The 17,260-nt window shown below is 40.1% G+C and overlaps 1 protein-coding gene across 4 annotated transcripts in view; it reads right to left on the bottom strand.

The window, feature by feature from the left end:
• Window positions 1–17,260, bottom strand: part of LOC140898831 (calcium release-activated calcium channel protein 1) — a 32,202-nt gene that overhangs the window by 4,159 nt on the left and 10,783 nt on the right. The window contains exons 2-3 of one of the 4 annotated variants that reach the window (XM_073313315.1): window positions 9,965–10,024; window positions 2,642–9,781 (exon numbers count right to left, since the gene is read on the bottom strand). The exons of 1 other annotated variant lie outside the window; for it this stretch is intronic. In XM_073313315.1, the coding sequence (XP_073169416.1) occupies window positions 9,215–9,781; window positions 9,965–10,024 (627 nt within the window). In that variant the 3' untranslated portion in view covers window positions 2,642–9,214. Of the gene's footprint in view, window positions 1–2,641; window positions 9,782–9,964; window positions 10,025–17,260 lie in introns of those variants that run through there. 2 more of the 4 variants (XM_073313314.1, XM_073313312.1) reach the window with 2 other exon arrangements.

The following is a 17,260-nucleotide window of genomic DNA, read 5'->3' as shown; positions in this document are numbered from 1 at the left end:
CTGATTTTTAATCAACCACCCTGCCTTAAATCCAAACCAAAACCAGTGTAAATTTCTTATCATGTTAGGTTATAATTGAAACATTTTAACTAATCCTACACTCTGGGCCTGAGGTAGCCAATGGGGCCACATTTCACTTAATCCATTTCTAAGATACATCTATTGTAAGACGCATCGTCAGTAAAGACAACACATAAGTTAATGCCAACAAAATAACTGCCCTGCCAATTCCAAGTTAATTTCCATAAGTCAGCCAGGCCTTGAGGATCAGCATTTTAAGGCTCTGTTAGGCCACAAGGGAAGTGAAACAAATTCTAAAAAAAAGTAGGAATACTTCACTGTATTTTTCCCCAGCCATACAAAATTAGAGATTGTCAGTTTATCCATCTCCTGCTGATCTCAACTACAGGAGTGATGCAGACTCTAAGGATAATAGCTATGTTCATACTGCAGTAAAAAAAACCCCGTGGCTCTCTGCTGACTTGGGCTTATAGAGCTTGGGCCTGGGGGCTAAAAATTGCAGTGCAGGTGTGCAGAAGCTCAGATTTTTGAGACCAACCACCTTCTGGGGTTTCAGAGGCTGGGCTCTAGCTTAAGCCCAAACATCTACACCGCAATTTTTAGCCTTGCTACCTGAGCCCTGCAAGCCTGAGTCTGCTGACCTGGGCCAGCCACAGCCATGCCACAGATCTTTTATTGCAGTGCAGCTGTGGCCTAAGATACATGGGGCCCAAAGCGTAAAGTGCTTCTCCACTATGCTAGGGATAGCCAAATGAGAATGGTGGAGAGGGTTGGGAAGGCTGGAAGGAAAAGCAGTATCTCTACTACTTCCTCTTTGCCTCTATCCCCCAGACATCTAGAAAGCCACTCCTCAGCTACATGGGACAGAGTCGAGGACTAGTTCCCCAGCACAGGCGTCTCCTCTCAAGTCCAAGCACATTAGTAAGGCCGTACGAACTAGCATGTGGTCACCATGCATAGCTGCAATCCTCCCATCCCCAAAGGTTATAGTGGAACAACTCCCAGCAGGAACCATGGGAACTGCAAAGCCAAGGGAGCCATGCCTAGAGGCCTCCATGTGGATGACCCAGGGTTGCAATGATGTCCCAAGGTCCAAAATAGATCTCAGAACATCCACAGGTTTAAGGGGTGGAACTCCCTTCCAGATCTGTAGGTGGGCAGGAAGAACCACGCTCTGGCTGTATGACTTGTAGGAAACTCCTTGAGTGAAGATTTGGAGCTAGTCTCTCAGGTGCACTAGAGCAGCACTTGGCAAACAAGGGGAAGGTGGACCTGTGTAGTTTTAGGCCACCTTTATTTCCCCTGATTTTGGAGTACATCTGGGGCACAACCAAACTACTGGGGGTGGAACCACTCAGGGATGCTCTAACTTGAGGAGGGTTATCACCGATACAAGGATCTACCCTACTAGCCAGGATTGCCAGGGTACACCCCAATTTTTCCCTTCTCGCTCCCACTCCAGAATATCCCCTACACCAGCTGGGCCAGGCAGGGCTGGCATTGGACCAATCTAGCACTCCTCTGTTTGGGCAGAATGCCTTAAAGCTGCATCATCATTGGAGTGGCACTTAGGAGCACAGTTGCCAACTTTCACGCAGTAAACAAGCACCTCGACTTTCACAGTAAGTAAAAAATCAAGCTAATCCCATTTGAAAACAAAGCCAAAACAAGCCCATCCCTAAGAACCCCAACATTCTATGTGACTAGATCCCCCTGGCCCGCAGTCTGGGACTGTGGTGGGCCCGCTGTGCACCGCAACTCTCTCCCCTCTTCTCCCCGCCCTTGCCCCTGCTTGCTGGGAGCTGATCTTAAAAAAAAGGAAGCAACAAGCTACAAGCAAAAACTAGCCAACAAGCAACTCACAAGCCAATTAAGACAAAGACAAGCCCAATTTCTGCGTTTTTTCCATGGGTTTGGCATATCTGCTTAGGAGTGGCCAAGGATGTGGGGTGAAAAGCTGACCCCACTAAATTCAATGGAAGTTTTGCCATTTACTTCAGTGGGGCCAGGATTTCACACCTGATCCTAATGAAGTTCTCCCCTGCCTCTGCCACATGAGGCAGAAATAGCTCAATGTTCCTTTAAATGTAAACTGAGAGGTTTCCATTCATTTTAGAAAACTTCACTTGATGGTCATGTATTATATTTATCATCCCTGCTGGGCCATATAAACTATTTCATTAGTCAGTGCAGAAATGCCCCTAGCAAGAGAGGAAACTTTAAAAGCAACTCTTTCAGAAGATTCTTATAAGCATTTACAGTTGCTTAGAGACTTTAATCCTGCCATTTCTCTTGAAAAACAAATACATTATCCTGATAAATTTGTCTGAGACAGAGCAGTTGCTTTTGAGTAAAGCAGAAATAACAGGAAAATTTCAGCAAGCAACCTTTATCAGAGGGCTTGACAAATTTGTCAGCATGTGTTTAAGTCCAGAAAGAAAAGTGACAGGCTGCATAAGGAATAGAATAGAAAATACTGAAAAGGTTATAAAAACCATGGAAGATTGTCATACTGTGGACAGTGCTGATCACCCGATATGAAAAGAGGATAGAGGAGAAATAGAGAAGGGGTCCAGAGACAGATGATAAAAATAGTTTGACGCATAGAAAGACAAAGACATTAACATTATTGGTATTCTTTAGTTTAGAGGCGAATAAGAGGGACACAATAGAAGTATACAAAATAATGAATTGTAATAGGAAACAACTTTCTTCCACAACAGTAAATCTGTGTAATTTTAAAAAACAATTAGCTATTCATATGGATGATGACATCCAGTTACATTAAGTAGGATTTTATTTTATTTTTTAAAAGAGGGGCTATAAACCCTCATGCTTCAGGGGATAAACTAACCACTATTTGACTAGGATAAGGAAGAAACTTTCCCAGTATGCAGGTTATTCCATCATTTTCCATGCTGAGGTTTTTTGCACCTTCCTCAGAAGCAACCGATACTAGCACTCCCAGAGACAGTCCCCATTTGTTGACTGTAGACAAATAGGCCACAACTCCCCTGTTGTCAAAAATATGCTTGCGACTTTACCACATTTTTCCTCTCTAGTCTGTTAACAGGATCTACAAGCCAACATCAACCATGCAAAGCACTGTGGCATGCCTGGGTTATACTTTGTCTAGACTATGTACTTGCTAAGATAAATAGCCTATACATAGATATTGAAAGGAGAAGTAATAAATAGGCATTTGTTGTCATAATAAAATCAGGAAAGTTGTAGGAAGTGTTTTAAAGGATTTAGTGAAAGACTGCAGGATAAATTTAAGTCCAGTTAAGAGGGAGATTCTACAGCAGCTCTTGAATAATCAGCGTTTACAAATCCTGAACTTCTTTAATTACATTGAGTACAATATTTGTGGTTTTAATTTAGATTGAACAAGCCCATCCAGATGATGTTTTAGAAGAGGCCCAGGCAATGCTTGACGACAGCCAAGAATGAGAACAGGCTGCTGATAAAGATATGAGAAAAGAACAAAAGACTCATTGTTACTTCTTCATTTGAATCATCTTTCTAGATCCATGGTACATGAGATGGTGTGTTTTGTAAAGCAGAGAAGCAGCACCAAAACCTACTTGGTTCTCAAGAAATTAATTAGTTCCTCAAAACTGCCACAATGTACACTTCATTCTGTATTTCCATTTGGACAGGATCCATTTTACTCAGGAGTTTGGACGCTGAAGAGGCCTTATAGGAAGAAATAATTCTGCCCATGAATAAATTAGAAGTAGGTGTTGACCTCCTTTGACACTATATTATAGAAAACCTAAGTCTGATCATAAACCAATTTCCAGGCTGTTTTAATACCAGATGGCCATGTTAAGTGGGCTGAAAGCCAAGCACACATTATCCATACTTTCATGTCAGTTACAAGAATTAAAGTCATGGATGGCACTCTGAATGAAAGTCCTCCTCCTGGAAGGTCTGTATTTATATTTTCTTCAGACCATAGCACTAACTCAGTGTAATACTAGTGCTCCTGTTAAATTAAAAACAGACTAGTACAGATGGGTGAATGAAACTACGTGCTGGCATAGATGTCAGCCTGGTATTGCAGAAAGAGGTGCATTCTGCTGGTGGGTGCAGTTAGGGTTTTTAATATGGGCTTGCTTGACTTTGCCTTCTATACATCCCAAGAGTATTAATTGAGTTTACAAATTTCTGTACATAGGGGTAGCTTTATTGGAACTAAGAATCATTTTCATGCTGCACTGAACACCATTTAAAAAAATTAAATGAAAAGGTGAGATGGAACCTGGTTTGCAGCCAGATACATGACTGCCATACTGTAGTGTGTTACAAAGAGGTCATTTTCCAGCAAGACAGCCATTCCCAAAACACTACCCATAAGTGCCAGGTTTACAATAATGTCCATTTAGTTATGGGGAGATGATTTCTTCCCAAAGTGACTACTAGTCTTGATCCAAAAAGGCTGCAGGTTTCATACAAGAAATTCCTTATAATCCTACAGAAGTATTTTCTAGCTCAACTTGAAAGGGAGGAAGGAAATAGCGATCTATTACGATGCCCTGTCACAGCTGAGGAGGATTTCTCCCATCAAAGCCCAAATGAATTGGCTTTTGGTAGGTGAACTAGATATGTAGGGGCTGCCCAGGAGAATAGAATTCTTCCTACATTTCCTATCACCCACAGGCTATAGTAGCAGCCACAGCCCTCCATATTCCCCCAAGTTTTTTGGCCAAAAGATGCTGAAGTTTAGTTGGACTGGTCACACCTTCACCCTCACTCCCACACAGTAAGTTTCTGCTGAGAACAGCTCTGTGAGATGCTGAGGGGAGGAGTATAGTGCCCTTGCCCAGCATCCCTATGGCATGCCCTCCCTGTACAGAGGAATCCCAGTGTTTCCATTAGTCTCACAGCTTTTTGTGCCTGCACAGGGGAGATGGGAAGCTGCATTTCCCTTACATACTCCATAGTAAGCTATAATGAATTTTCAAAAACATGTTTTGAAATACCCAGTCTTCTCAGTAACTATGTATGGTCTTAGTAGAAGCCACCACTCTACTTAACAGCTGGTGCTCTAGATAAATGTCATCAAGTAGGCCTGAGAACCACTGTGTGTGATCAAAATCCACATCTGGTAAATAGAAGGCAAATTCTAAGCCTAGCTCTACCGCTCTCTTGCCTTCAGTAAGTCACTTAACCGTAGAGCAGTGGTTCTCAAGCAGGGGTCTGGTGCCTCTTGGGGGGCCACAAGCAGGTTTCAGGGAGGCTGCCAAGCAGGGCTGGCATTAGACTTGCTGGGGCCCGGGACAGCAAGCCGAAGCCCCACTACACGGGGCTGAAGCAGAGGCCCGATACCCTGCCACCCGGTGCTGAAGCTGAAGCCTAAGCAACTTAGCTTCACGGGGGCCCCTGTGGCATGGGGCTTGGGCAATTGCCCTGCTTGCCACCCCCTAATGCTAGCCCTGGCTTTTACATGAACAAAAATAGTTGTAGCCCAGGTGGGTTGTGGAATTGTTATAGCATGTTGGGGGGTCCTCAAAGAAAAAGGTTGAGAACGCCTGCCCGAAAACACACATCATTAGGCTGAAGTCAATGAAGGCATGCTAGGTTACGTTAGATATATTTCCAAATTGGTGCAAGAGATATATGTACCTTCTGCAGAGAACTGCTATGAGGATTCATATGTGTAAAGCACAGAAGTGCCATGTTACATCAGAATATCTGAAGCTGATTAATGAAAAAAAAGTCCCTGTTAATCAGTTAGTGTGTGATTAGTTCATCCAATTTACACTGAACTTCTGAATATCAATGAAAATGGGAATGTATTTTTGTTGAGTTCGTTCAATTGACTCCCCAAACTCTAATTTAAGTAAGAGCCTCCTTTAAAAAAACACTGAGTCGAGAACAGTATCAAGGTCAGGTTTAGTCCCAAGAATAAAGCAGTGTTAAAGTGAGGAAAGAGACTGTGACCACATTATTCTCTTTATGCCTATTTGTGGAGTCAGGAAGGGTTTTGTCTGCACCTGGTAGCCCATGTACCACATTACACTCAAGACTCTGAATGCTGAATCACTGAACACGTAAGAGGATATCTTCACGAAACTGAGATTATTACTGGCACCGTGTAACTAAATGGAGTAAAATGAGTGACAGTTACAGAACAAGATGTTTGTCAGAAGTCTTGGTGACAAGACAAATTATAAGCATATTTTATTTCAATTTTAAATCTAAATCTAATATATACAAAACCGTTGTTTAAACTGTTTAAAGTAAATGCTTAATACCATTAGTATAAACGGGAACAGAATAAAATTGAGTGCACTGTACTGTTTAGAGAACAGACTTGACATCATGAGTTCTGGTCTTTATTTGTGCCTCTGCCATGCAGTTAATATGTGATCTTGCACAAGACACATCTTTTGTGACCATTTCCCCAGCTGAAGAATGGGGAAAATACATAAATGAGCTGTGCCTAAAGGCTTAAAGTGCAGTTATGGTCAGAAAAAATTACTAGTAATAGCTCTAATTTAAAAGGAATGCAAACAGTTAAAAAAATTAATAAGGTGCCCTATTTACCTTGTCCTTTTACAAACCCACATTTTCTATTTTTAAAAGTTTTCCTCTGCTGTTGCTTTGTGAAAGATTCACACAAGAGGGGAAAAGGGACGTATTCAGGAGAAACAATGAAAGCGACCCCCTTCTACACACACCCTTGGGGGGAGGGGAGGAGAATGTATCTATTTATTTTCTATCCTCTTTCATCTATAGCTATTTTGAAGAGTTATAAATAAATTGGAAGGTACAAAGCTTTCAGAAAAGTGAAATTTTATTTAAACTTGATAGTGTCCCTTTAAGATATTTGCTCCAGTATGCTTACTTTACCACAGCTTTCTAAAAGTCTACTTTCCCAGGTTAAGTAAGGTATCGTTAGATTTATCACTGTCAACAACTCAGTAAAGGATGGGCAACTGGGTTTTTTGCTCCGGCTGGTAAATTTTCAAGACCATTTCAGAATGCCGTTTACTAAAGTTTTTACTAATATAATCCCACTAGCACTACAGGAACGAACAGTTGTGGAACCGTGAGCGGAATTCTGCTCATCAACTGTTATATTTCAGCTGCAAAAACACTGGTAATGTCAAAACCAGAGAGAATTTCTGTGTGACTTTCATATCCAGGAGTTTTTGGGGACTGCAACGCAAAGATGTTTTTGCTTGTGAACAGAGCAAAATAGGAGCAAAAATGTCACTGAGATATAGCCACAGCACTCTGATACAAATTTCAAAGTAATTTTTTAGAATATAAACTGCACTTTGGGTCCAGTCTTCTCAACACATCTTATTGGGAGTTGTGCTTTTGCTAATAAGTCAATTGCATTGATGCAAGTGGGACTACTCATGATATTAAGTACTACCCTCAGGAGTCAGTGTTTGCAAAATTAGGACCTTAATTTGTAAAGCATGTTGACTTCATCTGGTAAAGAGGCCAGGCATAACTGACTTCATTCAACGTAAGCAAAAGCATGCACAGCTCCACTTGAAGTCAAAGAGGCATAGCTCCAATTAGGCCATGACTGAATTTGTTACCTCCGATCACAAAATTACAGGATTACGTTCTATATTAGCAGCTACGAGCTGAGATCCCAGTTCTGTTCCATGGGATCTGAACGTATCACAAACTGGTAGTTTCTGGCTTCAAAGAGATTTTTCACCAACTATCCCACCCATTTCCATCCTTCAGTGAAGGCAGGAGAAACGCTGTCCAAAAGCCACAATTCACTTTTAAATGTATCCAGAGTCACACAAATTCTGAACGAATTGAGGCCAAATCCTATAATCCTTGTCAAGTGTGAGTTTTTGTTTGAGGAAGAACTTAGAATTTGCCACAATAGCTTGAGGCTAAAACAGCAGCTTCGTTCAATAAAAGATGCAGGTCTTACAATTAAGAAGCAATCCTACTTCTTCAAATAAAAATCAGTTGTTTTCATAAATAAGTCTATGTAGCAATAAGTGGTCTTCCACAGCATTTTGGAAGCAAAAATCATGTGTAATTAAGATTTAATATCTTAGATACAATATTTGAGCAAGCAGAAGATTTTTCCACTGAACAAGATCAAGGTGGAGCAGTTTACTTGGGATTCCCACACAGACAAAGCGCCTTTTATCATTTGTATCTGAGATTTTATTCAAAAATATATTTAATATATAAAAAGTATAAAATATTTGCTACTTTGGTTTGGAACAAAAGCAGTAGCTCTACTGTGGTTTAGTCTCTACCGGTGTATGTTATTGCTAGAGAAAAGCCATTAATAGCAAGTTTTCAACCAAGAAAAAAAAAAAATCTGGTGGTAGTTTCTCCATCTATTTTTTTTTAAACGGTTCTTTAATGAAAACAGGCAATTTTATCACTTCTGAGGACATATCTGCTCCCATGAATTTTAAAGCAGGTATTGCTTTTCTCTCTATTTTCTTCCCAAAAGAAGAGCAGACTTAGGGCCTCAGTCCTACAGATAAAAAGAACAGGAGTACTTGTGGCACTCCTTTTCTTTTTGCAGATACAGACTAACACGGCTGCTGCTCTGAAACCAGTCCTACAGACGCACATCACAATAGGACTGATCATGGGTATCTGGTAGCTGCCATGGCAACAGGCCCTATAGAAATTAATACAGTAATAGTTACTTGGCAGAAAAACCATGATTGGGGGAGCTAGTGGGAAAAGGGAAGGTGGAAAAGCTCTCAATTTTACCTTTCATCAGACTTTGAGATCACAGTTTAGCACTGAAACCAAATGCTAATTACTCCAAGTCCCAAGTAATTTGTATTGTGCCATGCTACATGTATTGGACAAGCAATACTTTCTAGCAAACACCAACATCAAATAGAAAGAAATAAGGCTTCCCTCCCACCACTAACAAATACCAAGGCCTAAAATGTAATTCCTCTTACGCATTGATATATTCACCATTAAAAAGAAACAATTCAGATGATAAGAAGAAGGATGAGAGATGCATGCTCAGTGCAGCCATACCCCAACATCAGTCTCTTCAGATGTCAGTTGTCTAAGATATCATGGTATTTTTTTACTGTTATAAATTAGCACAGAATTTATAAATCTCTCTTTAAAATAAATCAACAGTCCAGCTAGTTCACGCAAGGAGGAGTCAACATAGCAAGGCAGAAGCAAAAAATGGATTTTTAAACCAAATATAGCTTTAAACAAAATGGCTGCCAGGAGGTGGCAAGGTGTCGCCTCTGTGGTCCAGCTGATCCTGGAGTCGCGCAAACTCAGCAAGTTCATTCAGTTCTTGAAACTGCCTGTCTGTTTTGTGGCTAACCAGTGACCTATAGAAGTGGACTGCAAATACAATGAAAATCAATCCAAAAGGAACCATAATAGATGTTGAGGCAATAGCTGCTGCTGCTCCTGGGGTGATGGTGGAATTGTTGTCATGGACTGACTCATTAGAAGGTGTCCCTTGTGGAAGAAATTTCACCCAACACAGCAGCACCACTTCTGCAAGGAAGAGCAAAGTCCCAATGACAGTGGAAAACGCCCAGGCGAGCTCAATGTGCCGGTGCATACGCTCATGTGGAGACTCCTTTACAGAGTTGAGATTGTGCACATTACTAACGGCCTCTATATTTGGAAGAATGCAGGTGCTTATCATGAGAGCAAAGAGGTGAATGGCAACAAGCACAGTAGTACAGGCACTGAAAGCTATCAAGAGACCTGGAGGGTAGGCATAATCTCTTTCTAGCTGAACCTCCACCATAGCCACCTGGAAAGGAAGAATAAAGATTTAAAACTGAACTGTATATTTTAATCTATCACTTTACAAACAACAGGTTTAACATTAACAGATTTAAACATTTCCATTTTTAGATCAATACAATATTTTAATGATATAATTTAATTCTCACTACATCTGGACAATGAAAACAGACTTGGCAATGTCACTTACTGATTGTCGTGCAGTAGCACTATGCTGCAAAGTTTGGGCTCCAAACACTGCAGGGAAGTCCTAATCAGAGAGTGGATAAACATCCGATTTAAAACAAATTCAAAACTGGATTTTTAAAAAACTAAAATAAATTTGAAATTATGACAATTCATAATAAAGCCTAAACTTATTTTAAATTTATTAAAATAATTTGAATGGAATAAGAAAATATTCAGACAGTACGTGTTTGCTGCTGAAGTTTTAAAAATAAAAGTTAAACCGCTGAACTGCTGGAAGTCACTGGTTAAGCACCTGGAACTAGGGTTTGTTGAAGTGCTAAAGCAGCTTTTGACAGCAGTAGGGTCTTCTCCTGGTGCAGAGAATATTCTCTTTATTTCATCTCAATAACTAGTTCATTCAAAGTTGAGAAACCAGTTGGGAATTGAAAAAGCAAAAAAGCTTCTTTTCCTCTTCAAATTCATGAACAAAAACAGGAGGTTCAGATCTACTACTTCTAAAAATACTGAAGGACATGGTGACCAGAAACAAACAGATCAATTTGTTAGCTATAGATAATACTTCCTCTAATCAGTTGTTTTAAACGCAATACTGTTTTGATACAAAAAAATAAATTTATATATCCAGCACATTAAAGTTGTTTTTATTTAAGTAACATTTTAAAAATGCACAGACAACATTTTTCATTGAATTCCAATTTCCATCCATGCAGCTTGACACAAGTCAAAAGTGAAAATTTAATGAAGAAAATAAGAAACTTCATTCATTATTTTACAACAAAACAATGTAAAAAAAATAAGGCTCTGAATAAGTGTTAAGCTATATAATAGCTTAAATTGTGAGAACAGATATAGCATATCTTCCTGGTTAGCATGAAATACCAAGAGCTCTCTCAGGTGCACTAGAGCAGCACTTGGCAAACAAGGGGAAGGTGGACCTGTGTAGTTTTAGGCCAACTTTATTTCCCCTGATTCTGGAGTATGTCTGGGGCACAACCAAACTACTGGGGGTGGAACCACTCAGGGATGCTCTAACTTGAGGAGGGTTGTTATCACCTATACAAGGATCTGCCCTACTAGCCAGGATCGTCAGGGTGCACCCCAATTTTTCCCTTCTCACTCCCACTCCAGAATATCCCCTACACCAGCTGGACCAGAAGGGACTGACATTGGACCAATCTAGCACTCCTCTGTTTGGGCAGAATGCCTTAAAGCTGCATCATCATTGGCGTGGCACTTAGGAGTATCCAAGGTTGTGGGGTGAAATCCTGACCCCACTAAATTCAATGCCAGTTTTGCCATTTACTGCAGTGGGGCCAGGATTTCACCCCGATCCTAACAAAGTTCTCCCCTGCCTCTGCCACATAAGGCAGAAATAGCTCAATGTTCCTTTAAATGTAAATTGAGATGTTTCCATTCATATTATATGACCATCAGGTGAAGTCTTCTATTAGATTTATCATCCCTGCTAGGCCATCTAAACTATTCCCTTATCCAATGCAGAAATGCCCCTCACAAGAGAGGAAACTTTAAAAGTAACTCTTTCAGAGGATTCTTTTAAGCATTTACAGTTGCTTAGAGACTTTAATCCTGCCATTTCTCTTGAAAAACAAATACTTTATCATGATAAATTTGGCTCTGAGACAGAGCAGTTGCTTTTGAGTAAAGCAGAAATACAAGAACATTTCAGCAAGCAACATTTGGTCTCCTTTATCAGAGGGCTTCATTCATTCGTCAGCATGTGTTTAAATCAGAAACAAATGAGTAGTAAACTTATGAGGGTACATACATGTATGTAATCATCAGGGCTAAATTAATACACACTGAAATACTAGTTCTCTCATATTAAGAGTCACTGAAATAATTGGAACTAGTGTCTCCTATCAGTTCAATCCAAATATTGTCTCACCATGTCCCATTAGTGATTTAGACAAAAAAGATCTGTACTGAGTACTGTATAAATTAAATGCATCAGTCTTGTTCACATAATAAAAAAGCCTTCAAACTGTGGAGTACTATGAACACAGCAAGCAATGCGAACAAAAAGAACGAGAAATGGAAAGAAAAAAAATGGAGCCATAACAAGTAGCAACAGACACTCAATTTGTCACTTTCCCTTAGCTGTATCAAACTATGTCTAATTAGATTTCCTGTTCATTACATTTGTATTGAGATGTCTGAGGACACAAATCAACTGGAAAGGATCACTGGATGCATTTGCCAACTTATGCTTTTACACAAACAGCTACAACATACATTCAAGGCCTGTGATCAATAGCTAGTTTCACATATTACAATATACCCTTGACAGGATAAATGTACAGACCTTGTGATTTAGTTTATTACTAGGTTATAAAAGTTTTTAAAATGTGGTTTCTCAACTGTGAGAAGTTTCACATTTTAGAGACATGCGTGGAAGAGAACGATTCAAGACATACCATGACTGGCCACATACACAATATTTATTTTATCCCAGACTACGAAGTAAGCTTTGATCTAGAGCAACTTTTTCAAACATCAGAGCACAAGTTATAACTGGTTATTTGTGGAGCTCAGATCTATGGAATAGGCAAAAAGCTTTAACTGGATCCAGGTTAGACAGGAGTCAGTCTAAAACACACACAGACACAGATCATTATATGCAGCCTGTTCACTGCTGGTGCACCCTTTTCCTGTTCCAATGAATGTAATGGAATGCTGGGGCATACTAGGCATGTTCAGCAGCAAAGTAGATGTATTCTACCTACAGCATTTATATTCACTAAGCAGTGAAGAGTTTCATTTTCATGCACATTAATTTATCTTCTCTCCATTACTTTACTGGTGCTTGTCTTGAAATTTGACAGCTTAGCTGTCAACTCTATTTTAGCCTCAAGAACATTCCATAATTTAAAGACAGCTCAGATATTCTATGCTAATATTTAAAGGAAGATTAATATGACCAAAACAGACTCCAAGTAAGCTTCATCAAATGGATAAGGATGATAAAGACTCCAAGCCTTTTAAAAAATCATGGTTGAAGAATCAAGTATTTAATTGCCCCTTCTAGTGTAAAGGAAGTCTCATGCTTCAGCTAGTCAGTTTCCATGAGATGCGGATTAAAAACATTTAATTTCAGAAGGAGGCAGGAATATTTGGAATTCCAACATGCCCTCTGTTCTTGGGCAGCTGATCTCTCCCTCTAGAACTATTTAGGGTGCTCACATGAGCACACCACACAGAGCTGCCTTAATATCAAAAATGAGGGATGCAAAACAAATACTCTTCCTCTTGTTGATTTAGGGTAAGTTTATCCTGGGCTGCAGAGAGTTGGGGAACCATGTTTAAGATGCAGTGCTCAAACACTGTTTCCAGTTTGGCATTGCCCATATTCACCAGCAAAACAAAACCTTGTAAGAAACTGGTTTAGCTGAAACAACATTCAAACAGTCCTTTAACTTTGTCCCTGACCCAGCAAAAATGGTGCATCAGGTGGCAATAAAAAAGCTGCAGAAAAGAGGGGCATTAGATTTATAGACAGTCCACAAAGCTGTTACTGTGTTGGACGATCATGTTATAAAACTGTTTATTTTTTGCCAAAGTGGCTGGCACCAAACTGGATGCTACTAACCATGTCAAAGAACCAGGATATGCCTTGTAATCTGATTTAAACAGCTTAAACCTTGGTTCCATCCACCCAAGCAAAGTTTCAGTTTTTAAATTGGTTGGGTTGCTTTTATAACATGGCTGCTTAATATGGTAAATTTTGTTGTGGAGACAGGCAGTTATCACAAGAGGTCAGTCAGAATCCAGTGCAAGAGCAGGAAGGGTGTAGCTTCCTCCAGCTCACAGTAAGTGTACCATGTGATTACTGCGAGCAAACTTGAGACTGTTCTCTTATATAGAGGAATTACTGCTAGTGTCAATACATTTTAAAAAACTGTCCCAAGTGTCAGCCTTTTGGATTACATGAATTTAATGGATAGCAAGGACACCACTACGTGTGGCACTAATTAGCCCCATTTTTGGCTCTCTCAGTAGAGACCAATGAATGAACCAACCACATAGTGCCATGATTCCTGGTACCAGTTCCTGACATTTCCTTCAGGCCTGGAACCAGCTGGGTAGATACAGACTATATCAGATACTGGAACAGGAAAAAATTAACTTGGAGCCAAGATGAGTAATAGGAGGGCTGTCGGGGAGAACTCTGCTCCCTCTGAAAGGGGCTGTGGGCAGATACCATTTGCCAATGTGCAAGATTACTAAAACCGAAAGGACCCAATTTTGTTCAAGAGATGAAGACCTGAAAAACCAAATTCAGCATTGATGTTTGAAAGGTAACAGCCTTCCTTCCCGTGAGCATGCAAGGTCTAGTTAAAAGCAAGAAATACCACACACACACACAAACAGCTGCTCCCCTGATACCCACCCAATATTTCATGGGCTAGGAGTGCTCCAAAAAGGGAGCTGTGCGATTTGCCCTGTAGCTGAGAGCCTTAGCTCAGTCAACAGCAAACTGTTCCTGAGTAAGGATCACCAGTGATGGTCTCCAAAAGGGGAAAAGGGGTTTTTGTCCAATCTTTCCCCTAGACAGAAGGGCTGATGGAACTTACAGAGGGTAATTTGGGAAGGGAACGGGCAACATGGGAAACAGAATGGAGTAAGACTAGAGAGACTCTCCATGGTTTCAGAAACAGAAAGGACCTCATGAGACTGAGAAGAAAGGAAGAGAAAATAATGTTGATGTATGTTGATTTGGCTAGAGGTATTGTTAAGCAAAAAGGAAGTTTACTGTGTGAAGTTACATTTTTAAGCAATGTGGTAAAACTAGATATAAGCATCACATGCTGACAAGCAGGAAGCAAGAGAATACTTCCTCCCTGCCTTTCCCTTTTACTAACTCTGAAAAGTAAACAGATGCTTCAAGCCCATTTCAAAATGAATTTTTGCAGAACCTTTTACTAATGTGCATTTAGGGCTTGTCCAAAGCCCATTGAAGTTAATGGAACTACAACCCATGGACAAAATTAAATGAGTTCCACACAGTTGGAGTTGGGATTTTTCAAGAGTCTGAAGTGTTAGGCACCCAAATCTTATTAAAATTCAGTGAGATTTGGGAACTTTACCTTCAGCTCTTTTGAAACTCCTCAGTTGAATACTTAAAGATTTCACACAGGAAGGGAGGCTAAACCATGTTTCTGTCTTGGCTAATCTTGACTGCTAGCAAAACTGTACACACTAAACAACTTTCCCCTCTAGAAGAAGTTGTATTCTCACCCTAATTACAGTTTAACAGCTTTGAATGATTCCAAGTAATTTCCTTGTGGACCATGCAGCATTATACATTACCACACAGTTTGGCACAGAGAGGCCTAACTAGCAGCTTCTGCTACAAATACTGCATACTGTTGAGTGCTATTGGACAGAAATTACATTATTTGTGCATCTGACAATATCATCACACCACCAACTGGCAAGGGGGAAACAGTGATGCGCTAATGAACCTATTCCCACCAGCAACAATAAATAAATAAACAAACTAACACTCCAGTTTATAAGAAGCAGTGATCAATCACTTGGACAACTGCAAAGGAAGCTTGCTTATGGTATGTGTCTACAGCAGTTTGGGAGAAGTAACTTTCCTGGCATGTCATTTTGTCAGTTTCACAAGAATAGCAGCATATGAATTAGTGTTGTGCTTCAAGTTTCAGCACTGTTGTTATGTTTTACAAGCCAAAGGACTGTAAACTTAACATTTTTACTATTAGGGATGGATTTGTTTTCACTAATTTTGAACCCAAATATAGTGGGGGTCAGAAGTCTGACTAATGTTTTTGGATGCATGTTTGAGGAAAGGCTTGAATAAAGAGAAAAAATCCTGTGAGAGAAAGAATAATATGGAGCATAGATTGGACAGAGTGAGAAAGAAGCATACTAATGGACAAACTGAAGCCTTGTGCACACACCATATAAAAGCCATCCACTGGGAATGAGGGAGTCCTATTGCTAATCAGAGACACCCCCTTAGATTTAAAAAAAGTAAACTCTCCTTGGGGAAAATAAAGAAATCAGTTTTAGGTATAGGGGGCAAAGGTTCAAGTCAGTGAACTCTACTGCCAGCACTCCCCTGCCTGTGGGATTCAGTTGTTAAGAGCATCCCGATATAGCAGAAAGGCTTCAACAAAGGGCCTGGGGGACGAGAACCTGATTTTTGTTGTCATTTATATTAACAAGAGAGCAGTAAATATTATTTCCAGAGGGTTTTGACTGAGTCATAGATTTGGATCCTGTCCACAATCACTGGTCCCCACTTTCTATAGAAAGCAGAAAAGAAAGAAACCCCCCTGCTAACTCAAGTGTATCTGTATTATTTAGAGAGGACCCCTTTTCCCCACCCCCAAAAAGAGGGACTCCTATTTTTGGTAGCCAGGAGTTTATGCTGTGGTATGACATAGTAACAAATGGCCACTTGTGTTCCCTCTCCCACAGTTAACATCAAATACTAGCATTAAAGTGTAATTAAAAGACTGGTTTCAGAGTAACAGCCGTGTTAGTCTGTATTCGCAAAAAGAAAAGGAGTACTTGTATATAATAAGTATATAATAAGATCTTCTAAACTTTCCACAGTATGCATCCGATGAAGTGAGCTGTAGCTCATGAAAGCTTATGCTCAAATAAATTGGTTAGTCTCTAACGTGCCACAAGTACTCCTTTTCTAATTAAAAGACTGTCTCCTTGAGTTTAACATGACAGGTGCTGTCTGCATGGAGCACAGAGACAGCTTTGCAACTACACCACCACCACCCAAGACCACATTAGATTTCAGCTGGCTACAAAAATCAAAAGCTGTGTTGTGTTCTTCACCCACCCAACTTCTCCTATGGTTGCTATCACCTACACACAGCCATTTCTCCAGAAAGAGTTGGACTGCACTCCTCAAGTTTACAGTCAAGTTGCAGTGGATCCCATAAGGCGAAAATGGTGATGGTGAAGTGGTCATGGGTGCAGAATCTGATTTCCAAGTGATTTCCAGATTTTCTACTGGCCCAGACTAGATCTCACATAACAATTGCTGTCACTAGCATTCCCATCTATGATTCAACCGAGAGTGATGGAGCAGAAGGGTAAGGAGCCAATGGCGCTATTAAACTAAATGACTCATTACTAGATTTCCTATATTTAAACTCTGCAACTTTCAATAGTTTAGGGAAAAACTGGATTAGGCTATTAAGATCGAAATCTCACATTTCTCCCCCCCATGAAGCTAGTAACATTACTAATTTCTTGTAATATGGAAAGTCCCTTCTACAGATCTAAT

The sequence above is a fragment of the Lepidochelys kempii genome, chromosome 15 (assembly GCF_965140265.1).
Source record: "Lepidochelys kempii isolate rLepKem1 chromosome 15, rLepKem1.hap2, whole genome shotgun sequence".
Lineage (NCBI taxonomy): Eukaryota > Metazoa > Chordata > Testudines > Cheloniidae > Lepidochelys > Lepidochelys kempii.
The sequence above is the reverse complement of the archived record's forward strand: the minus strand, read 5'-3'. Positions and strand labels throughout refer to the sequence as shown.